The following is a 22,986-nucleotide window of genomic DNA, read 5'->3' on the forward strand; positions in this document are numbered from 1 at the left end:
AGGCGCATGTGCACTGCGTGAATTATCTAAATCCACCAACCCTCTCGAGCCTCGACATTCTTGTTTTTTCGCTTTGCACCCTTCAGTTGCTTTAATTGAGGCTTTTGAGCCCTCAAACAAGCTCTCTTTTTTAATATCGTGGGCCCTTGCTTCCTGTCTCAATCATCTAATGTTTATTATTTACGGCCTTTGTTTCGGCTCTCTCTCCACGACTCCCCTCTCCATACCTTAGCTTGACAGGAAAACGCGCCGCTCACGCTACGCTGCATTCGCCAACCGGGATGCCTTGAACGACTGTTATCGCTCAATTGGTCAACCCCTAGAATCTCGGAATCTGGTTTAGAAATAATGCTCGCCTCTCTTCTCCGCCCGAAGAAAAGAAGAGTTTACGCGGAACGTTCCCCATTTTCATCCCCTTACACGACTCGAGAAGGTCCTTGGCCTTTCCGCCAGGGAGAGGCTCAACATGCGAGTCCTGAGATGAGATACAACGAGACTCATGGCGCATTCCTTGACGAGGACTATCAACATGCAGATGATCTCGGTGAGGATGCAGATCAGGAGGAAGAAGATCGCCCTATTGAGTCGACTCCTCTTCTTCCCATATTCTCTGCTTCGCATCTGGGTATGGTCATCTCTTCCTGCGATTTTTAAGGTCTCATATAATACAAGGACTTAACGTGGATTCGCTTGTGAATAGATGCTCTTCCGGTCTACGATATCACTCATGCGGTTCGGCTGTTGATCGAGTCGCGATGCGAAACCACGCTGACATGGGACCAATTGCGCTCTCCCCAAATCTCACAGTTTCTAGTGAAGCCGATCCAGCAGAAAATTATAGCATTACACTTCTCACGTGGAACATTATACGCTCTGATGGCAAACTGCTTGCAGTTCAACAAGGAGATCCACTTGAATCCTGGAAACAGTGGTGCGTCTCAGACAAGAGCCATGGTGAGCGAGCTTCTTGCGATCAAGCTTCTGCGGGAATACTCGACTAGGGAGTTGATTGATGCTCTTTCTTACGAGTTTTATCCCCTGCAAGGCCAGACGTCAGCAGTGGTTCAAGGCTTCCAAGAAACATCGGGCAAGTATCCTGCCACCGGCAACAAGCCACTGGCAGGTGTTGCCCGTATTTCCTGCCTCGAGGTTGCCATTCGCGCTCAGGCGAAACGGTTCTTAGCTCATCCTGTAGTGGTACAGCAGCTAGAAGCAATTTGGGCTGGTACAATAGTCTTTCATTCAGCTGCCGACAATCTTCATCGTACCCCAACGGCAGCACGACGGGATGGAGGGCCCCCATACGGCACTGCCCATGCAGCATCCCACAGTTCAGCGCAACTAGTCTCCAGGCCACGACGGTCAGTGACGCTTTACGATCCAAGAGATGCCTCTCTTTTCAAGCTCTCCCGGCTTCGGGTGCCTCGATACCGACAATTTCTATCCACTCTATCATTTGCTGTCCTCCTAGGCTTGTTTCTCGCAGTTCTGGTGCAACGACGAGTGGATATCTCGTCTCTGGAGCTTATCTTCTGGTTTTGGAGCGCAGGGTTCATGCTTGACGAAATCGTTGGTTTCAACGAACAGGGCTTTAGTCTATATCTCATGAGCTTCTGGAACCTGTTTGACCTCGGGATTCTATTCCTGCTCTTCTGCTATTATTGCATGCGGCTATATGGTGCTCTGATGCCCAGCCCATACAATTACGCAATTGCCGACAGAGCATATGACATCCTCGCCGCCAATGCGGTTCTGCTCTTTCCCCGACTCTTTTCGGTCCTGGATCACTATCGATATTTTTCGCAATTGCTTATTGCGTTCCGCATAATGGCTTCGGATTTGGTTGCAGTGTTTCTTCTGGTCGCCATTACGTGTAGTGGGTTTTTTGTCGCGTTCACTCTATCGTTTGGCAACATTGAAGAGCATACCCCTGCGTCTGTTGCTTATGCCCTCTTCCAGATGTTGATGGGATTCACTCCGGCTGCGTGGACGCTCTGGGACGATTACAACATCCTGGGCAAGTTCATTTTGACACTCTTCCTATTCATCTGTCACTTTGTCGTGGTGACGATCCTTATTACCGTTCTGACCAATTCTTTCATGGCAATTGTACAGAATGCCAATCAAGAGCATCAATTCTTGTTTGCTGTCAATACTATTTCGATGGTCAAGTCGGATGCGCTTTTCTCCTACGTGGCACCGACCAATATCATTGCGTGGCTGGTCACGCCGCTCCGTTATTTCATGCCTTTGAGACAGTTCATCCGACTCAATCGCACTGTCATCAAAATCACACATTTTCCGGTCCTCTTCTCCATATGCCTTTACGAGAAGGCAATCCTCAGTCCCAGAGTCAACGAGCCGATTGATCTCATTGATCCTTCGATTCATCCCGACGCCTTGTCTCGCAGTCGCCCCCGCCACGGTCGCTTCAAATCATTCAATCCTCAAGCTCCTCGGCTTGTACGAGAGCCATCAGTGGCAACGTATCAGAAAGACCGCGCTCTTGAAGAAGTTTTCCGGAATCCTTTGGAGGAGACAAATCGGCGTCCGCCGAGGCTGATGCAACAGAGAAAGAGCAATAATATTGTTAGCAATTGGATGCAAGCTATGGGGTCTGGCCCTGTACACCCTCCCGATGAGCAGGACTCGGATGAAGTTGATCGATTGGAGAGACCCCCCAGGAGGCCTCGATTTCCCTTTCGAGGAAGGACCACTGGAAGTCTCCGCGATTTTACCGGTTCCAACCGTTCTGTCACGTCAGATCCTGAAGGGCATGTCGGTCATATTGTCTCCTCACCTGCCACGCCACGTCATGAGAGAGCCAACGTGTCTCCGGCCAGGATACGGCAGCTTTCTCGGCACACGGACATTGAAGGCGACGATGAGTTAACCAGCGATGATACAGAAGTACGCCGTTCGAATTCTTCAAGTTCTGGGAGAAACGGTGGTGTGAGTCCAGGTAAAGCAACACCGAAGTTCTACAGCTCCCGGCCCTCCACAGCGAGAGTGAAATCACGCAAAAACAGTCCTTCTCGGCGTCCCAAGTTTCACACGCGGAATTACTCCGCCGCGACAATGCTTTACAATCCTGTCCCTTCGGTCAGCAACGACGAAGGAACCGACGTGTCTCCTGTTCCCATCAGACCCAGAGCGGAGACGCCTTCGGCAGGGGATGATGCGGCCACTGCAACTTCCGTAGACCAATGGATGCAAAGAAGACATAGTTTGGATGTTGGAGTTTCTCAAAACATGGCTTTGCCCAGGTCAAATCCCATGTCTGTACCTGACTTAGGCAGCTTCTTACCAACCGAGTCGCAACCACGGGGTCGCCGTCATGCATCCCATCTGTATGGGCTGGGCTCTGACCTGGGTGACAATAGGGCAATTGCAAATGGATTCTTGGCTGCTTTGCCTGCAAGCTTCACGACGCAAATGGGATATGCTGCGGGTGGCATCCCCAGACCTGACAGCTCTGGTAGCAATCAAGACATGCTCAGCAAGCTTGTCTTGGCTCGCATGAACAATATCGAAGAGGGATTCCGTGAGATGTTGAAAGAGGTGAAAGATCTCCGGCGGGGCGAGTCCAGTCGAAGCCAGAGTCGACCCGACGAAATGAGAAGCGCCCAAAAAGACAAGAAGAAACGTTTGGAGAGCAGGGATTCGAAGAAGAAAGCTCAAGGGTCCCGCAAAAGCAAGAATAGCAGCGAAGGGATGCAGTCCGCTGGCCTATCGACAGACTCATGACCACGGGACTTTATGACATGATGATACTACGCGCTCATGACTTCCTTTCTACCACAGGCTCGTAAGCGAGCAGTAATGACGTGAATCTCCTTTTTGGCTTGTTATGTCTATCACCGAGTGGCTGTCTCATATCATTTACATCAGTCTGCAATTCATACCCTCTATAGCGAGCCAGAAATCATGAAATGATCTGTTGTTTTTACTTCACCAGAATTTCATTAGGCCTGATCCACCCAAAACTATCAGTACCATGTTCCTGGACGTCGCTCATGAGCCTCGTAGAAGGAAGCATGCAGGATCAACCCTATTTCTTCCTTATATCCTCAGGGACGAACCCCCTCCTGTTCCCCTCAGGGAACTTGTCACCGTGACCACCTTGCATAGCCGCCCGCTCCTCGTCGGAAACCAGAGATCTCCCATGCTTCGGCGCAAGCGCACGGAACATCAGCCATGCCCCAGTTATGACGCCGAACATGCTCGCCAAAGCGAAATTTCGGGACCTGCCAAAGCAAGAAGGGAATGAAAGTCAGATAGCCGTCTGGTGTACAATAAGGGTCTTTTGCATGAGATGACGTACTGGACAGATCCTTTGTGGCCATGCGTGATGGGCCCATCTTTTGCCATTTCTTGTTGGTTTGATGAACCGAGGTGGACGGTTCGTTTGGTCGTAATTGGGTTGGTTTCTTGATTGAAATTATGGTCTGAGAGCGGTAGGGTCCTTGATCTGGGACGATATGTTCAGGAACATCTGTTGTAGTCCTCTGTGGCTAATGACCTGCCCATGATACTATATCTTTGCGATGATTTGACGTCACGTTGAAGCTTGAACCAGGGACCAGGGACACCCGGATATATACCATGGATCGATGATTGATTTGTCTGTATATGTGTATCTCTAGCTTACTACTGCCCGCATACTCCCTTATAGGGTGATTTTCTGCAGTAAGGTAGAGAAAGTGTAGGTAGGCAATCTCAATGGATAACAATATTCCTCTTTAACATGGAAAAACGGCGTAGTAAGACCTTTACTTTATTCATCAACAATCCCATTTAGTAATATGGCTAAATAGCATAGTACAGATTCAAGGTTCATCGTTGCGGCTGTGTACTGTCAGCGAATCATATCTATCTTCTCATCATAGCCCAAGCGTGCGCGATAAAAAGCAGATGGAAGCCTACGGAGCACAGGGAAGCGCATGCGTTTTCCCGTCGGGTGCAGCAGTGGTCACACGTAGTCAGCCTCATTACAAATGAACAGGAATGAGGCTGGCACGACATATGATCTTAATAATATTTGTTTCTTTTTCCGTTTGAAATCCTCTGGTGATGTCTTTCGCGGTTTCTGGACATCTAATCATGTTTTAAAGCATCGTTCCTCGTCCATGACTCAGGTTTCATCATCTTCGTTCTGTTCTCCTCCCACCTATACAGCGACGATTTATAAAAGGAGGCTGCTGAACGCTAGCACCGGACGATAGTTAACGGCTCCGCTGTATGAATATGAATATGGACTTCTCTACTACTGAACAAGCTGAAGGGGACTCCTCTACATTTGAGGAGTGGCAATGGCCACGACTTCCTGTTGGATCCACCTACATCCCCATTCGACCAACACCCCCAAGGTCGAAGACCAGAAACGCTCCTGCGCCTTGCCCACCGCTGCTCCTTCTAGACAACGCAGACACTCTCGTGTTCATCGATTCACCACCACGACCATCGACCAGCTCCGTTTTACCTGCCTCAAGGGGCTATATCCCGCACCGCGTACACAGCCGGAAGCTCTTGGAAACTGATTCCTCTTTCTTCAAGAAGCTCTTCAATCCGAGGACGCAGGCTCGGATTGTCAAGCGCCGTGAACTCACTGGCGGGCTTACGAACGGGCTCAAGTATGTTATAGATCTGACTCCTCCGACAGAGGGGGAAGAGGCGGTCATCACCATCACGGAGCTTTCTTGCCCTCTTGGTATCAGGAGCTGGACCCGCTGTCAGAATCGATGGTACCTCCCAGCCTCGTGCGTTGGGGGGCAGGACCAGGTTGAGGCGTTGGATACAAATACACGCAAAGGCTTCGGCGGACCGCCGTCCCATGAGTCGAATAATTCAGTCGCGCAGAATCCTGAGACAGATGAACGGGCTGGGAACCATCAGGAAGGTGAGGTGGGAAAAAAGGCTGTCACATCGCCCGAAGGTGAGGTGGGAAAAAAGGCTGTCACATCGCCCGAAGCTTCGGATTCTAAGGTAGAACGCCAGAACCTTGAATTACCACTAGACTACTCTGCTTCTCGTCACCATGCAGGCATTGAACAGATCTTGCAGGCTCTGGAGGATTTCCCTCCTCAACTTGACACTCCTTGCAAGCTTTGGACCTTTTTTGCCTTGGCGAAGCTGTATGATATCGCCACGACACCGAAGATATGCGACCTCATTCTTTCCTGGTTTTACGAGTCCACCAACGTCCGATTCATTGAGATCCACCCGGAGATCAGCTATCGCATAGCTTGTGGGATCCAGTGCGCCTCCCTTTGTCGGGACACCTTCTCTATCCTTGTAGGGGAGGAGGCCCTACTTCTGCTGGCTAACGGGGACGGACCAGCCCGCCTGGGGAGGCCTCAGGTGACATGGCATGGACGCCTGCGTGAGTCGCTAGATGACACAGAGCTCCAGCGTATTGAGTACGCAAGTAAGAGCTTCCTGGATCATGTTATAGATCGTTTCGTTCACTTGATGGGGCTAGCATGGCATGGCTCCATGGTTTATCCGAGTTTCAGAAAGTTTACCATTTCCAACCAAGATCCTCACAAGAAGAGGAAGCCAAGTCTTGGCTTCTCACTGCTCTGAAAGACTTCGTGAGATGCACCTTATTGTCGCCACTAAGGGGCGGTGTTCCTGAAAGAGGGTGCCGAGAAGTATCCCTCAGCTCGCAGGACCATGAGGGCTATCCGCCACCAGATTTCGCGAACGCTTACAGAGAGATGTCGCCAGCAGAGCGCATAATTAGCAGGACATTTTGGCACAGTCTATCCATTGAGAGTTTTAGTGGCCAGTGCCCTATTCTCCCCGCAAAACAGCCTTCCATCATTGCCTCCCTTGCCAAGAGTATTCCGCAGTTCAGAGAGCAAGAAGACTGGCACACCAGTGGTATATTACGAAAAGGGTTGATAGGCAGAGTCGTAGACTTCAATACTTTCTACAGAAGGCTAGGGCGGAGAGTCTTCGATTTGGACACGAGACGGCCCCAAATGACGGCAAACACCCCCACATCGGGGTTCTCTATATACAGCGCGCCCCAACTACAGAATCTCCCGGGGATTGATTTGGTTCTACCGCGTGAGATGATAGAATTTGACTTGGATATCTTCTTCGCTCAGGTTCGGGCTTACGTTAATGACTACGCCAAGCAGATGATCACCCCTCGGTCTTCAACCATGTTCTACGAACTGACTGATGCTTTGACATGTCTCACGGAGAATGAGTTCAAATATCTTCCCTTGTGGGCTGGTGGCAATGATGACGGGTCCGGAGGCGTCTTTACTGATGATAACGTGCCATTACTTGAGACCGGGGCTTCTCGACCCCGGGGCCAGCAATCCATACGGGTAGCACAGCCTCCTCGGTGATGTCGCATTCCACCATCGCGGCCTCAGAGATTGATACTACAGTCCAAGGTGCCTCCAACAGGGCCACGGAAAGTCATCAGAGTGATCTAATGTCGATTGATACGGATATTGAACAGGACAGTGGAAGGAACAGCGACCATGTATCATTTTCGTGGCAGAGTGCTGACGACGATACCTCGATCGACCTGAGCTCTGCCGATGACGAGGAGTTTGAATTTGGTTCTGCTAGTGACTCTACTGACACCGTTGTTATGGGCTCTCCGAGTCATAGTGACCTTCTGAGTGACTTTGAGGAGGTGCATATGGACGACAATGATTCTGCTTCACGTCACTGAATGCTGATAATCTGCTTTGGCGACTTTGCATCTAAGATTTGGTTGGGATGGACGATTTGGGGTCAATGGAATGTTGCACCAATAACGCACTATGATTGATGAATAATGATATTGAGCCCTTTTCGATGGTTACATATATGCAGCATGTCCTCCAACATATCAGAAATCTTGAGCAAGTACACCATGGTGATTATGTTTCAAGTGTAAGTGTCTCTAATTTAATTGACGAACCCGATTAGTCCTCGATGGAATTCTGTCTCAGATCAAGAAAGAGCTCTTTCCTCGAGCTTAGACGAATTTTGTTGGCTTGTCAATAGGAACAAAGGTATTGTCGTTGGTTGCGTAATTGACAATGCTCTTTGAAACACCTTCTTTGATCGAGACGGTCTTTCTACTTGTATCTCTTTCCTGGCACTCGCATGCTATGTAGTACTCGGTGTGACTAAGAAGGAATGAGGTACACGGTGTGCAAAGGATGCGGGTCAACGTTCAACGTAAGACACTAATGAGATGCCTGTTCGACTTCTTCAAGTCTTGATATATCTAGAGATTTATTGTCAAATCAATGAGACCATTCCATTGTTCTTTGTTTTCGACGATTGTCTTAGAAATGCAGTTTAGTTTCCTGTATCAACTCGCTTCTTCATTGGAGTTGCAGCGCTCGAAGAAAGGTAAGTGATGCACAGGATCGAGACAGTTCGAGGTGATCTCTCTGTGGGATCGGAAGTCTCCCGCATCACTTGTAAATCCCTTTTTTCAAAAATCTCGCATTGCAAGACAAGAGTCTTTATACCTGGTAAGACAGGCCAGCTTGATGAAAGCGCCAACTTCGCCAGATGCGGTATAAAAGCTGGCTCACCTCCTCTATTATGCCTTGCCATCCAACTCACTTGCTGCTCTCACCTCATCTCTATACACTTCGCCTCATCCTCTGCCAATCTTTTCTCCAACAGCTCGAACAATTCCCGAACAACTGCACCATGCCCGCACAACACCATGCAACTCGCACTCCTACGGGGAAGCCACCCCGCAACGACCTCAGGAGGCAGGTTCTTACCCGCAACTCTGGTGCGCCTCCCAGGACGACTTCCAACCTACCGCGTAGGGACCCAAGAATCCCAGCGAGCGAGGTCCATCCCGCACTGAGAACTGTAAGTAATTCCATCATCTGCTCAGCCATTTCTTTGCTAACATGTTTTAGTACCGCCAAGCCCCCACCGTCAAGCCCGTCATTGATGTCCTAGACGGCGAGCACAAACTTTGGGACCTTACCGAGATCTGGTACCAGATCCTCAAACTCCATTGTGCCCCGGAAGACGGCTTCATCATCAAAGCTGTTCCCGAGACAGCCAGTCCTGAAACACCGGAGACGTACGGACTGCATGCGATGACCGTCACCGGACCTGGTGCAGAAGGATACAGCACCTTCTTCGCCATCGTCTGCGCGACCGCAGTGCATCGGGACGAGACATCGGTCCGCTTGCGAGCTGCTAATGAACTCAGAAGGCTGCTCGCTGAGATATATCACACGAGGGTCACGAACGGACAGTACACTCAGCTCCGTGGAGCTGTGGCGGTTGGTCAATCCGTTCAGTTCTTCAACTGGGGCGAAGATGGAGTCCTAAGAGTGTTTCCCTGGGCGACACATCCGTTTCATATCAAAGGCGACCATTATGCTGTCCAAGGTTGTCTTGACATTGTCGTCCAGCATCATTGATTTCATTTGTCTGACTCTTTTTTCTAGCAGTAACGCACGTTCTTACGACGAGATTGAAACAACCAGCTCAGTCCCATATCAACATGGGAGGAGACTGAGGGTCGCTTTAAGCTCGATCGTCGCTTGCTCAGGTACGTCTTCACTCTCTCTCCTTGGTTTCGTGGTTGATTCTTTCTTTATTATGTAGCAGGTGCTTGGGGATAGTATTTGCTTGAAGTTAGTCGAATGTGCATTGAATCTTCCCGATCAATCTTACCACGTCCTGCGTATTAATCATCTCTCTCTTTCTTTCGTAGGTCGATGGCTGCCTTCGTAGATGTCCAACACGTGACAGAATCTGGGGTTCTTGGCGGCGACGTCACGGAATTCCACCGCCGCCTTGCATTCAACGGAAACTCTCCTGATCTTCAGAGTTGAAGGAATAAGAACTCGGAGAATATCTGTTGGGTATTGAATCCTACAGTTTATCCGTCCCTGGAGCGACCCACTCGATTCGTCGTCCGTTCAGCAAAGGTCTCTCACCATTATGGCTTCCTCATCACAACCTTCGAGCTTCTTGCTCTAGTATGTTCTACCCATATTTCGGACGTCCTTGACGCTCTGGACTAACAGATCTTCGACAGCTCTTGTATAGCACACCGCACAACTATTCTCGCAGAGCATTCGTCACCCGGGACATCCTCTACTGCAGCATCTTCACTAGCATCCATTATCCTCCCTAAGATCACACATGACAAGCCCCAGAAGCTCACTTACACACATGAGCGTCTCTTCGTCCATTACATCGCAGATTCACCCACAGGCTCTTCGGATGATGCCGGTCGCCAAGAACCAAACTCCTATGCACCTCTCAGCTACATCGTCGTGGCGACCGCCGAACAAGGCCGTCGCATTCCATTTGCATTTCTCCTCGAGATGAAACGCAAGTTCCTATCGACTTACCCCCCTTCGAGCACTGATTTTTCTTCTCTCCCTGCATACGGCTGTGCCGCTTTCAATTCGGAGCTTCGTTCTCTCCTCCAGACATACAACACCGCCCCGCCGTCGGACTCTCTTGCTTCAGCCCGACGGGAGATCGACAGCGTCCGTGACATTATGACAGAGAACATTGAGCGGGTACTTGAGCGTGGTGAACGGATTGATTTGTTGGTCGATAAGACTGATCGGCTTGGGGGCAGCGCGCACGACTTCCGAGTGCGTAGTCGCGGTCTGCGGCGGCGGATGTGGTGGAAGAATATCAAGCTGATGGTGCTTCTGGCTGTTGTGGTGGTCTTCCTCGTCTATCTTTTCGTCGGTATGGGATGCGGCTTGCCGGCTTGGGGGAAGTGTGTTGGGCACAGTGCGTAGGGCTCCTGTCATTGTCCAAATCATCACTCCTCTGTCGCTGAACGAATGGGAGCGATGTCCTCTTTCTGTGCACATACCCTTTCCGACCGTAGAATGTACGTCGATCGCTCTGTGAATTGCCAGCTTACGATAGCATTTACGATTGTGACCTTTTTTGTCCGCCTTGTCTGTGATATCGCTTGCCTTGTATGTACTCTTATGTCAACTTTATATTACTTTTTTAGCCTATGCATATTAGGTAGCAGCTTGAATACGATGAATGTACGCTATCGCTTGCTTCAGAAATTACTCTTCCGTCTGACATATTTACATGCTTGTTGATGTCATGGGTCATCCGGTTAGTGATCCCGATGAAAGCGAAATATATATTGCTGGTTCTGGGTACTAATACACACTAACAGAAAGCATATAATTCCAACATAATTGAGAATTCGATTTACTGAACAGCGTGGAAGTTGTTATTGAATCATTGTTTGTTAGAAATCCCACATTACTTATTACCTGATGAAATGGACGGCGATTTGTATATCTCCTGCACGCGCACGTGCTTTGTTCACAACAAACAGTATCAGGATTCTTAGTGGCAATCTAATCAGATCAGAGAAATGTGACTTTCGATAACAAGATTGGTTCATTCTCTAAGAAACAATATCTAGCTTCTACGAAGGCATGTCCCTCGCTATCAAACTCGCAGCTTCCTAGCTAACGCTCAGTGCGAGTCTGCAAGCGAGCGGAAATAAACCCCTGGTTTGTACCAGTTTGGTTGTTTTCCGCGGTTCATTCTGCGCCAGCCGTATACCTCTCCAACCATGGGAAACCGCCCTGGGGACGGGGTTGATGAGGAGATAATCTGGCGCCATTCCAGGGAATGAGGGGAAGGGGGATCGGGTAGCTACGAGGCGTTCCGGAAGGCTGAACGCATCTGTGGTCGAAACTCAGTATCACGGATTGCTGCGATGGGCATTCTGGCTCTCTCCGTGCATTGCGTCGCCTCTGGGCTGGGATTTGCGTTTGCGTTTGTTCGTTGACTGTGTGGGCGACTTGTTTGGAGGGGGAAAAGAACCGAGACCTGGAAGTAAACCGATGCCGCCAGACCACACCAATGAGTGAGGGAATTCGAACAAGTGAAGTGGATCTGAGATTTCGGTAGTATTCTCGATAGGAGTTACCTAAAATGCAGCTGCAGGTCGGGTGAGAGGAAAGATCAGGAACGCCAACTGTTGTCGCTCAGAGCCAAACCCGAACGATGAGATGAAGAAGAAATTTTGCACTTTTTTTCTTTCCATTCATAGCGTGCACCTGTCTTGGAAGACGGAAGCCTGGTCATAGCAGGTTTATTTTCTCATTTTGAGTATCTCATGTACTCCCACGCCATCGCCCCTATTGCAACAAGAAACACAGAAAACAAGTCCCTTAAGCACGAGCCTTAGCAGCCTCACGGCCCTTTCCGATGCGCTCCAGAATCTGTTCGCGGTCCTTGTCCAGCTTGAGCTTGGTGATAACGACCTTCGAGGGGTGGATGGGGATAGGGACGCTCTGGCCGTTGGACTTCTCACGGACAACACGCTCGACGTGAACGCACCACTTGAGACGGTAGACGGTGGTGATCTTTCCCTCGCGTCCCTTGTTGGAGCCGCGCACAACGGTGACCTCGTCGTCCTTGCGGATGGGGATGGCGCGAACCTATAGGGTATCTGTCAGAAACGAACGTCCTTCACAAGACTTTGTACTGATCCCTGGCTATCCTCCCGCGCGAGTCCCTCTGAACAAGAGTGTAGAATCTGACAACGGGAGATGATCGGTTTAGGAGAGGTGGCATAATGGGAGGCGTACGTTGTACTTCTCACGGAGTTCCTTGCTCAGAGGAGCGCTCATGATGACACGGCGCTCGCTGGAGGGAGCGCTGAAGTGCGCCTTGCGCGACTTCCGGCGGGAAGAGGCGATTCCTATCATTGAAAAAACCGAGAGTCAGTATCCTCCCAATACAATTCCTGAGCGTTGGCGGTTTGAGAATGTGTCTTCGAAGAAAGGAAAATATCAAAGGCGTATTCGAGGAACAGGACGTTTGCGATGAAGATCTATTGAGCAAAAAAAAAGTCGAACATACCGTTGTTCATGACGGTCATCTTGATAGGCCTCTTTTTCTGATATGACCGGGCGTGGTGAACGTTGTCGTCGTTAGTCGTCGTCGAAACAGGACTCTTTTTGCTGTATTCTCAAAGTGTTAGCCGAAAATGTGTGGGAGCCCGAATGTGCGTCACATGACATCCCGCTTAGGCTAGGGTTGGCGGGTTTCCGCTGATTGGATGATGTTGCCCCTCTCTCCGGAAGGGGAAGTTCCCTGCCTGGCCAATTGTTGCATCACCTCCGGGGCGCGCGCGGATCGGCCTAAGTCTCACATCGGAGCGTGTCGCATTACTGATTCTCGCATCAGCACTGAGTGAGATGAAGGTAGACATACGCCTTCGCCAATAGTTCTTCCAATTGACATGTTTGACCTCACTCCGACCTCTTTTGTCCTTGACTTTCCACCATGCTTAGCATCTTGAACTGGCCCCTCAGTTGCTCCGCAGCGACATTGTCCGCCCACGATGGCGAACGATTACTTCGAATGGCTTCAGAATCACCGAGAGACGGGCCCTTCTCGGTTTCCTCAGCAAAATCAATATGCTTCCTCCCCGTGGCCGCTTCAGGGGTACCGGGATTCGTTCTTGGATTTCCACCCTACATCTCAAACACCATTGAGCGACATTCGCCAACCGTACCACTATGAAACACATTATGCTCCTCTTGAACAATATGCGATGCCGCAGGACACAACATATTCCTCATCGACTGCCTACCCTTTTGCCTCTTATCAAGGAGGACAGCAATACGGAGCAAACCCACCTGCGACTACACAACAACCACCTCCTGCCCCTCCTCCTCTTTGGACCCTCTCACAACCTCTACCTACGAACTACGCTCAAACACAACCGCAAAATGCTTCGTCATATCTGAACCACCCCCCTTTTACGCGCGCGACCGAGGTCGTTGATGCTGACGTTAGTGGGCATGATGCGAAGAGGCGTCGTCTTGAATCACCCGCGACTGTGACCTTGTCGAAACCGACGATGCCACCTCAAGAAAGTCTCTCGAAATATTCCTTTACTCCGCAAGACACCACGGACAGGAGCTATCTGAAGACGCGTGCGGACATAGCAAAACCACTGAGCGTGACTGACGCGGCGGAAAAGCTACAATACGATCCGAAAACAATTGCCCGAGATGTCTTGATTGCGTCTGGGCGCCACCCTACGGAAGCTCCTTTGAACCATCATCTATTCCGCCTTCGAGATGTCTTCACTGGACTCGACACTGCTTCAGATTTGGAAACCTTTCGCTGGGATCTTGTAGACCCGGAGGAGAAGCGAGTCAACAATACAACCACAGCACGTGACGTACAAACGCTCTCCGCGCCGGCGCATGTGACATCCGCCATGGCGCGTCCAGCCCAACCAAATCCTCCATATGCTGGTGTTGCCGCAACTCCGCAGTACCCTCATCAACAACATCAACAACATCAACAACTACCACAACTACAGCCACGGCCACCGCATACGTTACAGACATCACAGACAGTCCCTCAGCGGAGATCCCCATCTCAACCCAATCCTCAGAAACAAGTACAACCTCCCTCTGATCCCCAGCCTCGGTCGCGCCCTCCGCCCCAAGTACACCTGCAAGTACAGCCCCCGTCGCAGCCGCAACCAAAGTCCGAACCCTCAAATCAAATACGTACAAAGGCACAGCCGTCACCTAAAGCAAAGTCGTCACCGCGTCCAGCAGCCAAGATGGTCGGGCGAAGACCTCCTGGGCGACCTCCCGCGAGCTCTAAGATTGAGGTTACAATACCCGTCACTTCCCAAATTCCTTATCAGGTCTACACGTGTGACTGGGAGAATTGCCAAGCGGAGCTGCACAATCTTGAAATGCTCAAGAAGCACATTTTCAAAGTTCACGTGCCTTACACGCTCACGTGTCAATGGAAAGACTGCACATTTCGAGAGAACCTACCGGCAGTGCAATTATACAAGCATGTCCTTTCAGAACATGTGACATCTATCGCATGGACGCTGGGCGACGGACCATCAGTGCCTGCAACTGGTGAGAAAGCACAGAGATGATTGAATTTATGTTTTTTTTTTTTGTTTCGTTGCTCAATGGGTTCGGTGGTTAACAATTTTCATCTTTACCTGCCATCTAGAGGGTCGCGTTGCCGGCGAAAGTCCCGTGCCTAAAACCATCCCGGAGTCTATTCAGCCAGGGGGCGAAGACTCCCTAATATTCCCTGCAAGCTACAGTTCGATTCGCGCATTCAACCGTGTCCATGGCAACCATACACAAATTGAGAAAGCCCGGGAGATCTTCAAGGCAGTACAGAGGCTGAAGGAACATATTGGGTATGGATTAGATCCCGGTGGATGCCAGTTGGCTACTCCCGCAAGGATTGGGAGAGTGAGCAACGATGAGGATGTCTATGCAGTGAGGCATGAGACTTAGCACATTTCAGGTCTAATGATACCCCTTCGATCTTGTGATTTATCCAGCTGTCGTTCGTATCGTGGTTACGGCAATTGGCGTCAAGGTCTTTTTTTCGCATCCAGCGGGCTCTTCGGCGTTTTGATTCTCACTGGGGTTGGTGCATCTTTCGAAGCTTAGTGGACATAGCATTATCCAAAGCCCCTGAACCATTTAAGAGGACATTCATTGTGACTGCAATGCTTGCATGGGTATTCTACAGACAATCCTGCCCGACTCTCAGAGTCACCTCCGTACAAACCAAACCTCCTTCATGCTGAAACGTGATCCCCAAGTATACAATAGCTACCGGTCCTTCCCACCTCCAATTGCTGATGTGCCCCCCGCGGCCGCGGCCGCGGCAGCCGGTGCCGGCGTTACACCGGCAGTAGTAGAACCTTCGACCGACTTCTTGACACCGGGGACTTCTCCTTCAACGGTATCGTCCTTCGCATTGACTTCGAGGAAATGGTAGAGTACTATCATCATCATAGCGCACGATCCAAGGAAGATGGCCAGACGGTAGAGATCGTCGTCGGAAATCATGTTGATGTAGTGGAGTATTCTTGTACGCGAAGTATCTGAAATGAACGCTAGCGTTGGAATGGACAGTCCAGGGGGGGTTGAGCTAAGTAGCAGTGCGACCGGTCGCAAAATGAAGCTGTTTGGGAGTTGTCCTAGGGAAATTAGTATTATTTGGGACATATTGTAAGGAACACGGTGTTTCCAAACGCTTACTGAATGAATTGACTTGTTCAACAATCAATACTCCCGCAGCACTAAACAAACAATGAATTGAGGACTCTGTTGAAGCGAAGATTGACTGCTGTAGATGAGTGGCAGGCAATGGTGGTATCGCAAGTTGACAGCTGGAATTACGGAAGTAGATTAATTGGATGTCGTACGTAGGCACTTCTGAGGTAAGCTCCCCTCCGGGCTGAGCCACCACTTTAAGTCTTGAGACTCTCAATTGACCCGTCGACCTATCAGCCTGGCTTCCTTCTAGTCTAGACTAACTGTCTTCATCGTCCTTCAAATAACCCACTTCCAACCGTTTATCTATCACTTTTCTCCAACCGATACCTCTTGCTTCTGGACTATATAGGTGTAGATGGTGGTCCGCACTTCTCCTACCTGCCTGTGTATCTCCCCAACCCTATCAAATGCTTCCCACGGCTCAGTTGAGCTAATTGAATCTTGGTTACCATCTCGTTTCATCGCTCATCCCTCATCCTCTTAATCCCCTCTTTTCCTCCAATCTCAAACTACGTGTCTGGTCGTTTTGATATATGTTGGTCAATTGATAAGCTGCGTGGCGGTTCATCATGAACGGACCATTTATTCCAACCAAGAACCCTTCTCAGCCCAAGGGCTCTGGTCCTTCTCTCCTGGCTTGTCTTCTCTGTCGCCATAAGCATCTTAAATGTGACGGGGTGACCCCTGTCTGTGGCCGCTGCGCAGCCACAGGGGCAGAGTGCCAGTACACTCCTTCTCGTCGTGGGTACAAAGGACCCTCCAAGAAACGGCGCGCCAACCCGTCGTCTCCCGAACGGACACCCTCTTCTGATCAATCGTCTTCGTTCGACTTCCAGTCGGTCGCACTACTGGATACTTCCCAGGATTGGACCGTTCCGGACGGACTTTCTTACATTTTCCCAAACGGCTTCGCCTCTTCAGACTCGAATAACTCCATTCTCAACAACGAGAAGGCACTAGTGTCGGACTCTGCGCCGGTCAGCAACGGTTGCCCTCTCACTCCCGATTCGGTGAATTCCGTCGCTGGTGATGGGTATCTCATTGATATTTACTATACGTACTTTCACCCTTCGCATCCGATCCTTCCTCCGCTTCGTATACTCTATCGCTCTCATGTGCCGCCATTTCTCGAGCATGTTATCAAGTTCATCGGTTCCCACTTTACCCCCGCCGCAAATAGTGAGGTATATAGACCCTCCGTGATGTCGTCAGCGATGGAGCAAGATAGCTCCGTGGAGAAGCTGCAGGCACTTCTGCTGCTGGCTGTTGTGTTGCATTCGCGAAACGAGCGGGCAGAAGCCGGGCAATGCCTCGCTACGGCCGTCGACCTGGCCTTCGAACTCGGACTTCATCGTCAGGATTTTGCCATCTCCATGGGCGGAGGTGATCCGATACGGGAAGAAAGTCTGCGACGCACTTGGTGGGAACTGTTCATAGTAGAAGGCATGTTAACTGCCCTGGGTGTCCAGCGTACCTTCCGCACCAGCCTAGTACCACTCGAGGTCGGCCTTCCATGCGAGGAACGCATCTTCCAGGATGGATTGGCCGCTCCACCGCCTCCTACCATTGCTCAATTTGATGACCACATTTTTGCCGACGAGGAGCGAGATTTTTCCTCCTACACCTATCGGATCGAAGCTGTTCGTATTCTCGGGCGGGTGGTTACCATTCAGGACATGCTTGAGGGTCAAGAAGACCATGTGGAGGCGATCGACGCGCGTATCAACAGCTTTTTCCACCATCTTCCCGAATCGAAAGCTGAACTAATGCGTCCAGATGGGTCGGTGGACGAGATGATGTTCCAGGCGAAAATGATCGCGAACGGAGCGAGTGTCTACCTCAACTTCCCACGATCCGACCTACTATCGTCACCTGCGGTTGCTGCTGAAGTCATCTGCGGACATCATGGTCCCTGCAGCATCCCGGCCTTCACACACAATGATCATGCCATGAAAGCTCTCAAGGCAGCCAAGGACATCTCCCAGTTAGCCTCCATCCGATTACCAGTCGTCAAACATACACCCTTCTTCATCTGCGCGCTGGTTCTCAGCTCCATCGTGCAGTTAGCATCCTGCTCCGTCAAAGCCGGGAGGATGCCTGAACCCAGCCGGGAACGACTGAGTCTCACCATCGGTGTCTTCAAGACTCTGGCGCGTACGTGGGCGATCTCTCAGGCGATAATGCGACAGGTCAAGGCTGTGGCGCGCGACGTGTTGGATGTTGGACTGCGGCCCGCCGCGGAGCCCCTGCAAGTGGATTTGACGACTGTCCTTGACGGTGGCCGGTTCTGGTTGCCAGAGGCACTCCCCAGCTGAATAGCTGTGCCGCCCTTGCCTTCCAACCTGATTGATGCCCGATATGATTCTACGCAGTCTTCCTTAAAATCTGCCTTGATACCCACAACTATGATTGAAGTCATATCCGAGAAAGCACATGATTTACGCCGAGAGCTACTGGTCCACTTGATGATCAGCCGGATGGACATTGGGTGCGGCCGAGGGAACACCTTACAAATCCCATGTATTCTCAGCAAGATCTGTCGTTGCTTCTGACAATGTAGGCCAGAATCTCAATCAAAATGTCTATCCCTCATGAATTTATGGAGATAGCAAAATGAAGTCACCAGGTCAGCGTCTAGCATTACATGTCGCTTCTTGGGCGTATTACATGAGCGATAAACCTATATCTGATATATACGGAGTATGCTTTTATCCTTTATCCTTCAACTGTCACAGTTTCGGATCAAACATATTCCACTAAAGCAATCTGCCAGAATGAAGTAAGAATTCAAAGCCGAATCAGCAAAGCCAAATTGAATTGGGTATCTCAATTGATGAAGATGATAAAGCTAATGTCTTTTGCTGGCTTGCTCGCTGGTCTCTCTGCCAATAGACGCATGATTTGTGCCTGGGTTCAAGAAAAGGAATGTATGAGAAACGAGGCCGACCCAATTGAAACCCGCCGTAACTCCCCAGTCTAGATGATCGTGTACACTCATCAAGTCTATTTTCTTCAGAACAGAAATAAAGGAATGAAGAAAGGAAAAGAAAAACAGTGCGGTTTCTAAGGAACGGAATGGTATCATAGTGGAAGCAGTAACACTGTATGGATAGGGGGGAAAGAAAGTGACGTCAAGAGACTGTGATAGCTGGTCATGCGGGATTGGCTTCAGCGTCCGCTGACTGAGTCGGTCCGCCGAGTTCCCTCATTTCTCGCAGGGCCTCTGCCCGTCGAGCGACGACGTCTTCGCGGCGGACGACGTTCCGGAGGGCCTCGCTGGCCTGGATGAGCCCGTCGATGCTGATGGCGTGGTTAGTCATTTGGTGGTTGATGTAGGTGTATAGTCCTGCCGGGGTGGAGCAGGTGGTCAAGAGCTGCTGCTCGTTGAGTTTCAGGAGGGCGAGAGCGACCTGGAAAAGGAAAGTGCTGCCGCCGCCGCTTCCCGATGCGATGTCTTGGGCAGAAGGATTGGTTGCATCGTTGGTCTCCCGGGTTGAAGAGTTGGAGCCACTTCCAGGTCCGGGAGTAACGACGCTGGTGACGTTGAGACAGAGCACCACATCCCAGACGCGGTAGAGTGCTTCGGCGGACAAGCAGTCGGTGAAGACGGAGAGGAACCATTGGAATGTTAGAGCTTCGAGCTCGACACCCAGCGAGTCAAGGTGTGCGGCTAGTTTGGGTAGCACCTCGGAGATGTACTGCCGCAGGACTACCTGATCGGCTCGCGACGCAAGTAATCCATGATCGTAATAATGCTGAGGGAGGATGTTTTCGATCATCGAGGCGAGAATCCAGAAAGCATCTTCTGCGGTCGGGGTGATGAGAAGCAGCGAAGCGGCAATCAGGTTCATCCCTTGGCAGTATCCCACCTCCGGGTTGCGGCGTGAGTATGCCAGTAGCACCTCTCTCAGTTTAGAGACGCCGGGACCTTTGCGGAAGAACACGTTGTCGGTCAGCGTCCGGTTGATATCCATGTCAATTTGCGCCACCACTGACGGGTCCGGTTCACTGCCGCCGATACCTGCCACCAGATCATCATAGTAACCAGGCACTCGCATGGATGATGCGCCGCTACATTCGGACCAAATCTTCGCCCGCAGAGCAACGGGGATCCCGCCAAGAACGAGCGATCGGAACTCCCGCCACTTTGCACGGCCAACCTTGCCTTTGTTCCCCAGATTAGCTATTCCTACTACTTCGCCGACTGCTAGAGATGCTTCTGGTGTATCGACGGACTGCGCAGCTCGAGTAGAAGCCGCAGCAGCAGCAGCTTCTCCCTCCTTCCTGCGTTCTGCGCGCACCTTGCGCATGAACTCGTTCCATCTGACGGTCCTGTCCCGCTGGAGGGTATCGTGGAGCTCTGTCAATTGCTCAAGAAGCAACTTGACTGGTTCATTCTCTGTGGACGCACTCGGCGCGGCTGCAGTCGTGGGCTCATCGGCGGATGTTCCCGCAAATTCTGGACGATCAGCGACGACCGTGGATGTAGATGCAGATGGCGGAGCATTTGGATTGACGGAAAGCGAGCCATGTCGGTCAACCGCTACTGCAGTACTACGCGGCGGAGGTTCGCTTGCGGTGGTAAGTGACACAATAGGGCCGGCTGATGGGGTGTGAGACAGTAACTCCGTTGGCCGAGTTGGGAACTTTAGATAATCCTGCCATTTTCGTATAGCCACAGCTCCAGCTTCTGGGTCCTCGGGTGAAACCGAGCAGGGTGAGCGCTGAGGCTCCGCAGCTCCTTGCAACGTGTTTTGAAAGTCGGCATCGTCATCTCCATCTGATGTTTCGGTGCGGAAGCTGCTGAGTGTTTCAGCGATGCTCAGACGATTGCTGTTATTCTTGGACATAGCAGCTTCTCTCTGCCTCTTTTTCCGACGCTGGTCGTAGATGAATCCAAACCGATCGGTGAGTAGCTCGCCAGCCTGATAGTTGTTATACATATAAGAAAGGGTTGGAGGTCGAGATTCCATGGGAAGAATGGCATCCATTTCGACTGGCCCCAGATTAGTGGAGCTCTTGTCGCCTGCCTCGGAGCTTGCGGCTTGAGATACGCTTGAGGCTGCATGCCGTCGACCAGAAGGAGCCGTTGATCTGCCAATCCCAGTGGACCCATTGGTAGATCTGCCAGGCGCACTGTGTATGCTCGTGTTGCTGTTGATCCGTTTCAAGGCTGCGACCGCTGACAGTGTCGTTTTGGGATTTGCGGACGTGGACGAGGAGCCTCTAGTCTTATCCTGATGGACGGAGGACGCTCTGCTGCGGATGGATCCCGCGTCATTCTCATCTCGACTATTCTGAGAGCCTCCAGCAAACAGTCTGACCGTCCACGACGATATTGATTTTGACGATTTGCGGGAATGAGTGCTAGCATCGTCTCCACTGACCACTCCCGCAACTGCACGTTTTGCAGCTATGCCACCCCCAGTACGTTCGCCGGGAGGTTGAAAGAGCTGCTCATCGAGCGCTTTCCGGCGATTATTGTTTGAAACACGCCGATGGTGGGCGTCCTCCTCGACCTCCCCAACATCGTCCATGATACTGCTCGCTCTGCTAGTTTTCCGACTGGCGGTACCACTGCCGAAGATGTAATCCTGCCAACCGCGAACAGAGCTCTGTCTCTTTCTGGTAGTCCCTGAATCGACACTCGACGTGCCTGAGCGCGAGTCACTCTCCGAGCGCTGCGGCCCACGAACAGTCGCTTGGACTTGATCTGAAGAGTGCACCGAGTCGTCCTCATGTAGCTGTGACCCCACCCCGTCACTCATCGCCTGCTGCATGAGCCCATGAACTCCTCGCCCCCGATTACCTGCCGGCTCCGCATCGTGTTCAGCGTCCTCACCGTCCGAATCCTTGCGCGGAGAATTCTCCAGAGCATACAGTCTTCGCTCAATATCCTGGTTGGAGACGGAAACCTCACGGAGCATCCTCTTCAATTCCCGCTCCCTAGCATCCGCTCGCTGACGCAGCGCCGAAATCTCTGCATCCCGCTGCGCCAGGTCGCGGGCGAACTGCCTGACCAGCTTCACTGCGCCCATACTGGCTATTAACCGTTCGATACTCGAGTCATCCGCTAAATGCAGCGCACCGGGGAAGTCATGCATGGTGAATGAATCGTCAAACAAGGAGGCACGGCCAAAGTTCGCGGGGACCGCCCCGGTCAACTTGGCTAGGGTGGACCGTCGGTCACGAGCGACATCGCCGGAACCTTCTTCCGCGTCCTCGTCCAGCAATGCGTTCGTCAAGGCGCGGTTCAGCGCGGGCTGGCCGACGAAGCCGTCGGGTGAGCGATCCGGCGAGAGGGAGGGGAAGGAGGTGAGGTCGGTGGTGGTGGCATTGGAGGAGGCAGAATGGCGTTTCTGAGACCGAGCACGAACGGTCTTAGCTCTTTGGCTGTGCCGCGAGGTGGACGAGGTTCGCGAAGAGGAACGACGCAGTAGCTGCTGGATATCGCGCTCCGCCATGGTTCGTGGGGCGCTGAAATGAGCAAACGGAGAAGGAGGTTTCAAGTATAGGCTTCATGAATGCTTGATTTATATTCTCTTCCTGCGCAAGAGCGCCGATGTAGTATGACGGGAGCTTGCAGGCATCAAAGGATCCTCGAAGTCCTCGCGTGGACCTTTCTTTAGACTTTGCCCTCCCCACGTGTGGTCCGATGCTTTTTTTTTCGGGGTTAGTAGATCGTTTTTGACGAAGCCAGGAGGGACGGTAAGCTCATTCCGGCAGACCAGCACAACACGACACGCCAGACCGAATACCAGAATTATCCAGATGGCAAAAACAGGAGACAGACAGCAAAACTCTCACAATCACACAGAGAGTTCATAAAAAGGTAAACGGGAAAAACCAGTTCTGGTCCATTGTTTCACGCGTTCTTGGTGGCCGCATGGGCCATGACGTGTAAGAG

The 22,986-nt window shown here is 51.3% G+C and overlaps 10 protein-coding genes across 10 annotated transcripts; 6 read left to right on the plus strand and 4 right to left on the minus strand.

The window, feature by feature from the left end:
- The first annotated feature begins 86 nt into the window (after positions 1-86).
- On the plus strand, positions 87-3,989 carry P174DRAFT_439837 (putative cation channel family transporter). The gene is made up of 2 exons (XM_024826907.1): positions 87-625; positions 701-3,989. The coding sequence occupies exons 1-2, from the start codon at positions 349-351 to the stop codon at positions 3,745-3,747; spliced, it is 3,324 nt and encodes a 1,107-aa protein (XP_024683811.1). The 5' UTR covers positions 87-348; the 3' UTR covers positions 3,748-3,989.
- On the minus strand, positions 3,935-4,244 carry P174DRAFT_439839 (uncharacterized protein). Its single transcript, XM_024826908.1, has one exon. The coding sequence runs from the start codon at positions 4,220-4,222 to the stop codon at positions 4,052-4,054; it is 171 nt and encodes a 56-aa protein (XP_024683812.1). The 5' UTR covers positions 4,223-4,244; the 3' UTR covers positions 3,935-4,051.
- A 710-nt stretch (positions 4,245-4,954) lies between these two features.
- Positions 4,955-7,699, plus strand: P174DRAFT_511016 (uncharacterized protein; the record flags this gene model as incomplete). Its single annotated transcript, XM_024831744.1, has 4 exons — positions 4,955-5,899; positions 5,936-6,419; positions 6,482-7,245; positions 7,305-7,699. The coding sequence occupies exons 1-4, from the start codon at positions 5,242-5,244 to the stop codon at positions 7,697-7,699; spliced, it is 2,301 nt and encodes a 766-aa protein (XP_024683813.1). The 5' UTR covers positions 4,955-5,241.
- Positions 7,700-8,679: 980 nt separating this feature from the next.
- P174DRAFT_511017 (uncharacterized protein) lies at positions 8,680-9,416 on the plus strand (the record flags this gene model as incomplete). The annotated part of the gene is made up of 2 exons (XM_024831745.1): positions 8,680-8,850; positions 8,901-9,416. The coding sequence occupies 2 exons, from the start codon at positions 8,680-8,682 to the stop codon at positions 9,414-9,416; spliced, it is 687 nt and encodes a 228-aa protein (XP_024683814.1).
- A 389-nt stretch (positions 9,417-9,805) lies between these two features.
- P174DRAFT_386493 (synaptobrevin family protein) lies at positions 9,806-10,996 on the plus strand. Its single transcript, XM_024823308.1, has 2 exons — positions 9,806-9,980; positions 10,040-10,996. Exons 1-2 carry the CDS (start codon positions 9,943-9,945, stop codon positions 10,761-10,763), a joined length of 762 nt encoding a protein of 253 aa, XP_024683815.1. The 5' UTR covers positions 9,806-9,942; the 3' UTR covers positions 10,764-10,996.
- Positions 10,997-11,882: 886 nt separating this feature from the next.
- On the minus strand, positions 11,883-12,643 carry P174DRAFT_439843 (60S ribosomal protein uL24). Its single transcript, XM_024826909.1, has 2 exons — positions 12,597-12,643; positions 11,883-12,446 (listed from the first exon to the last, which is right to left on the minus strand). The coding sequence occupies exons 1-2, from the start codon at positions 12,636-12,638 to the stop codon at positions 12,177-12,179; spliced, it is 312 nt and encodes a 103-aa protein (XP_024683816.1). The 5' UTR covers positions 12,639-12,643; the 3' UTR covers positions 11,883-12,176.
- A 529-nt stretch (positions 12,644-13,172) lies between these two features.
- On the plus strand, positions 13,173-15,537 carry P174DRAFT_449680 (putative C2H2 finger domain protein). Its single transcript, XM_024828868.1, has 2 exons — positions 13,173-14,909; positions 15,010-15,537. The coding sequence occupies exons 1-2, from the start codon at positions 13,355-13,357 to the stop codon at positions 15,303-15,305; spliced, it is 1,851 nt and encodes a 616-aa protein (XP_024683817.1). The 5' UTR covers positions 13,173-13,354; the 3' UTR covers positions 15,306-15,537.
- P174DRAFT_439845 (dolichyl-diphosphooligosaccharide--protein glycosyltransferase subunit 4) lies at positions 15,498-16,228 on the minus strand. The gene is made up of 2 exons (XM_024826910.1): positions 16,062-16,228; positions 15,498-16,000 (listed from the first exon to the last, which is right to left on the minus strand). Exon 2 carries the CDS (start codon positions 15,867-15,869, stop codon positions 15,630-15,632), a length of 240 nt encoding a protein of 79 aa, XP_024683818.1. The 5' UTR covers positions 15,870-16,000; positions 16,062-16,228; the 3' UTR covers positions 15,498-15,629.
- A 75-nt stretch (positions 16,229-16,303) lies between these two features.
- P174DRAFT_128127 (Zn(II)2Cys6 transcription factor) lies at positions 16,304-18,812 on the plus strand. Its single transcript, XM_024821092.1, has one exon. It carries the CDS (start codon positions 16,649-16,651, stop codon positions 18,392-18,394), a length of 1,746 nt encoding a protein of 581 aa, XP_024683819.1. The 5' UTR covers positions 16,304-16,648; the 3' UTR covers positions 18,395-18,812.
- A 37-nt stretch (positions 18,813-18,849) lies between these two features.
- P174DRAFT_439847 (TBC domain-containing protein) lies at positions 18,850-22,918 on the minus strand. The gene has a single exon (XM_024826911.1). The coding sequence runs from the start codon at positions 22,541-22,543 to the stop codon at positions 19,232-19,234; it is 3,312 nt and encodes a 1,103-aa protein (XP_024683820.1). The 5' UTR covers positions 22,544-22,918; the 3' UTR covers positions 18,850-19,231.
- Positions 22,919-22,986: the final 68 nt, after the last annotated feature.

Source organism: Aspergillus novofumigatus (genome assembly GCF_002847465.1).
Source record: "Aspergillus novofumigatus IBT 16806 chromosome Unknown P174scaffold_3, whole genome shotgun sequence".
In the NCBI taxonomy this organism is placed as follows: Eukaryota; Fungi; Ascomycota; class Eurotiomycetes; order Eurotiales; family Aspergillaceae; genus Aspergillus; species Aspergillus novofumigatus.

What these genes read in the sequence shown, in the direction of transcription:
- P174DRAFT_439837 (XM_024826907.1), top strand. Translation starts at nt 349, where the DNA reads ATGCTCGCCTCTCTTCTCCGCCCGAAGAAAAGAAGAGTTTACGCGGAA. An exon ending in ATTCTCTGCTTCGCATCTGG is followed by an intron (nt 626 to 700) that starts GTATGGTCATCT and finishes GCTTGTGAATAG; the next exon opens with ATGCTCTTCCGGTCTACGAT.
- P174DRAFT_449680 (XM_024828868.1), top strand. Translation starts at nt 13,355, where the DNA reads ATGGCGAACGATTACTTCGAATGGCTTCAGAATCACCGAGAGACGGGC. An exon ending in ACCATCAGTGCCTGCAACTG is followed by an intron (nt 14,910 to 15,009) that starts GTGAGAAAGCAC and finishes CCTGCCATCTAG; the next exon opens with AGGGTCGCGTTGCCGGCGAA.
- P174DRAFT_439847 (XM_024826911.1), bottom strand. Translation starts at nt 22,543, where the DNA reads ATGGCGGAGCGCGATATCCAGCAGCTACTGCGTCGTTCCTCTTCGCGA.
- P174DRAFT_439839 (XM_024826908.1), bottom strand. Translation starts at nt 4,222, where the DNA reads ATGTTCGGCGTCATAACTGGGGCATGGCTGATGTTCCGTGCGCTTGCG.
- P174DRAFT_439845 (XM_024826910.1), bottom strand. Translation starts at nt 15,869, where the DNA reads ATGATTTCCGACGACGATCTCTACCGTCTGGCCATCTTCCTTGGATCG.
- P174DRAFT_386493 (XM_024823308.1), top strand. Translation starts at nt 9,943, where the DNA reads ATGGCTTCCTCATCACAACCTTCGAGCTTCTTGCTCTA. An exon ending in CCTTCGAGCTTCTTGCTCTA is followed by an intron (nt 9,981 to 10,039) that starts GTATGTTCTACC and finishes GATCTTCGACAG; the next exon opens with CTCTTGTATAGCACACCGCA.
- P174DRAFT_128127 (XM_024821092.1), top strand. Translation starts at nt 16,649, where the DNA reads ATGAACGGACCATTTATTCCAACCAAGAACCCTTCTCAGCCCAAGGGC.
- P174DRAFT_439843 (XM_024826909.1), bottom strand. Translation starts at nt 12,638, where the DNA reads ATGAGCGCTCCTCTGAGCAAGGAACTCCGTGAGAAGTACAAC. An exon ending in AACTCCGTGAGAAGTACAAC is followed by an intron (nt 12,447 to 12,596) that starts GTACGCCTCCCA and finishes GATACCCTATAG; the next exon opens with GTTCGCGCCATCCCCATCCG.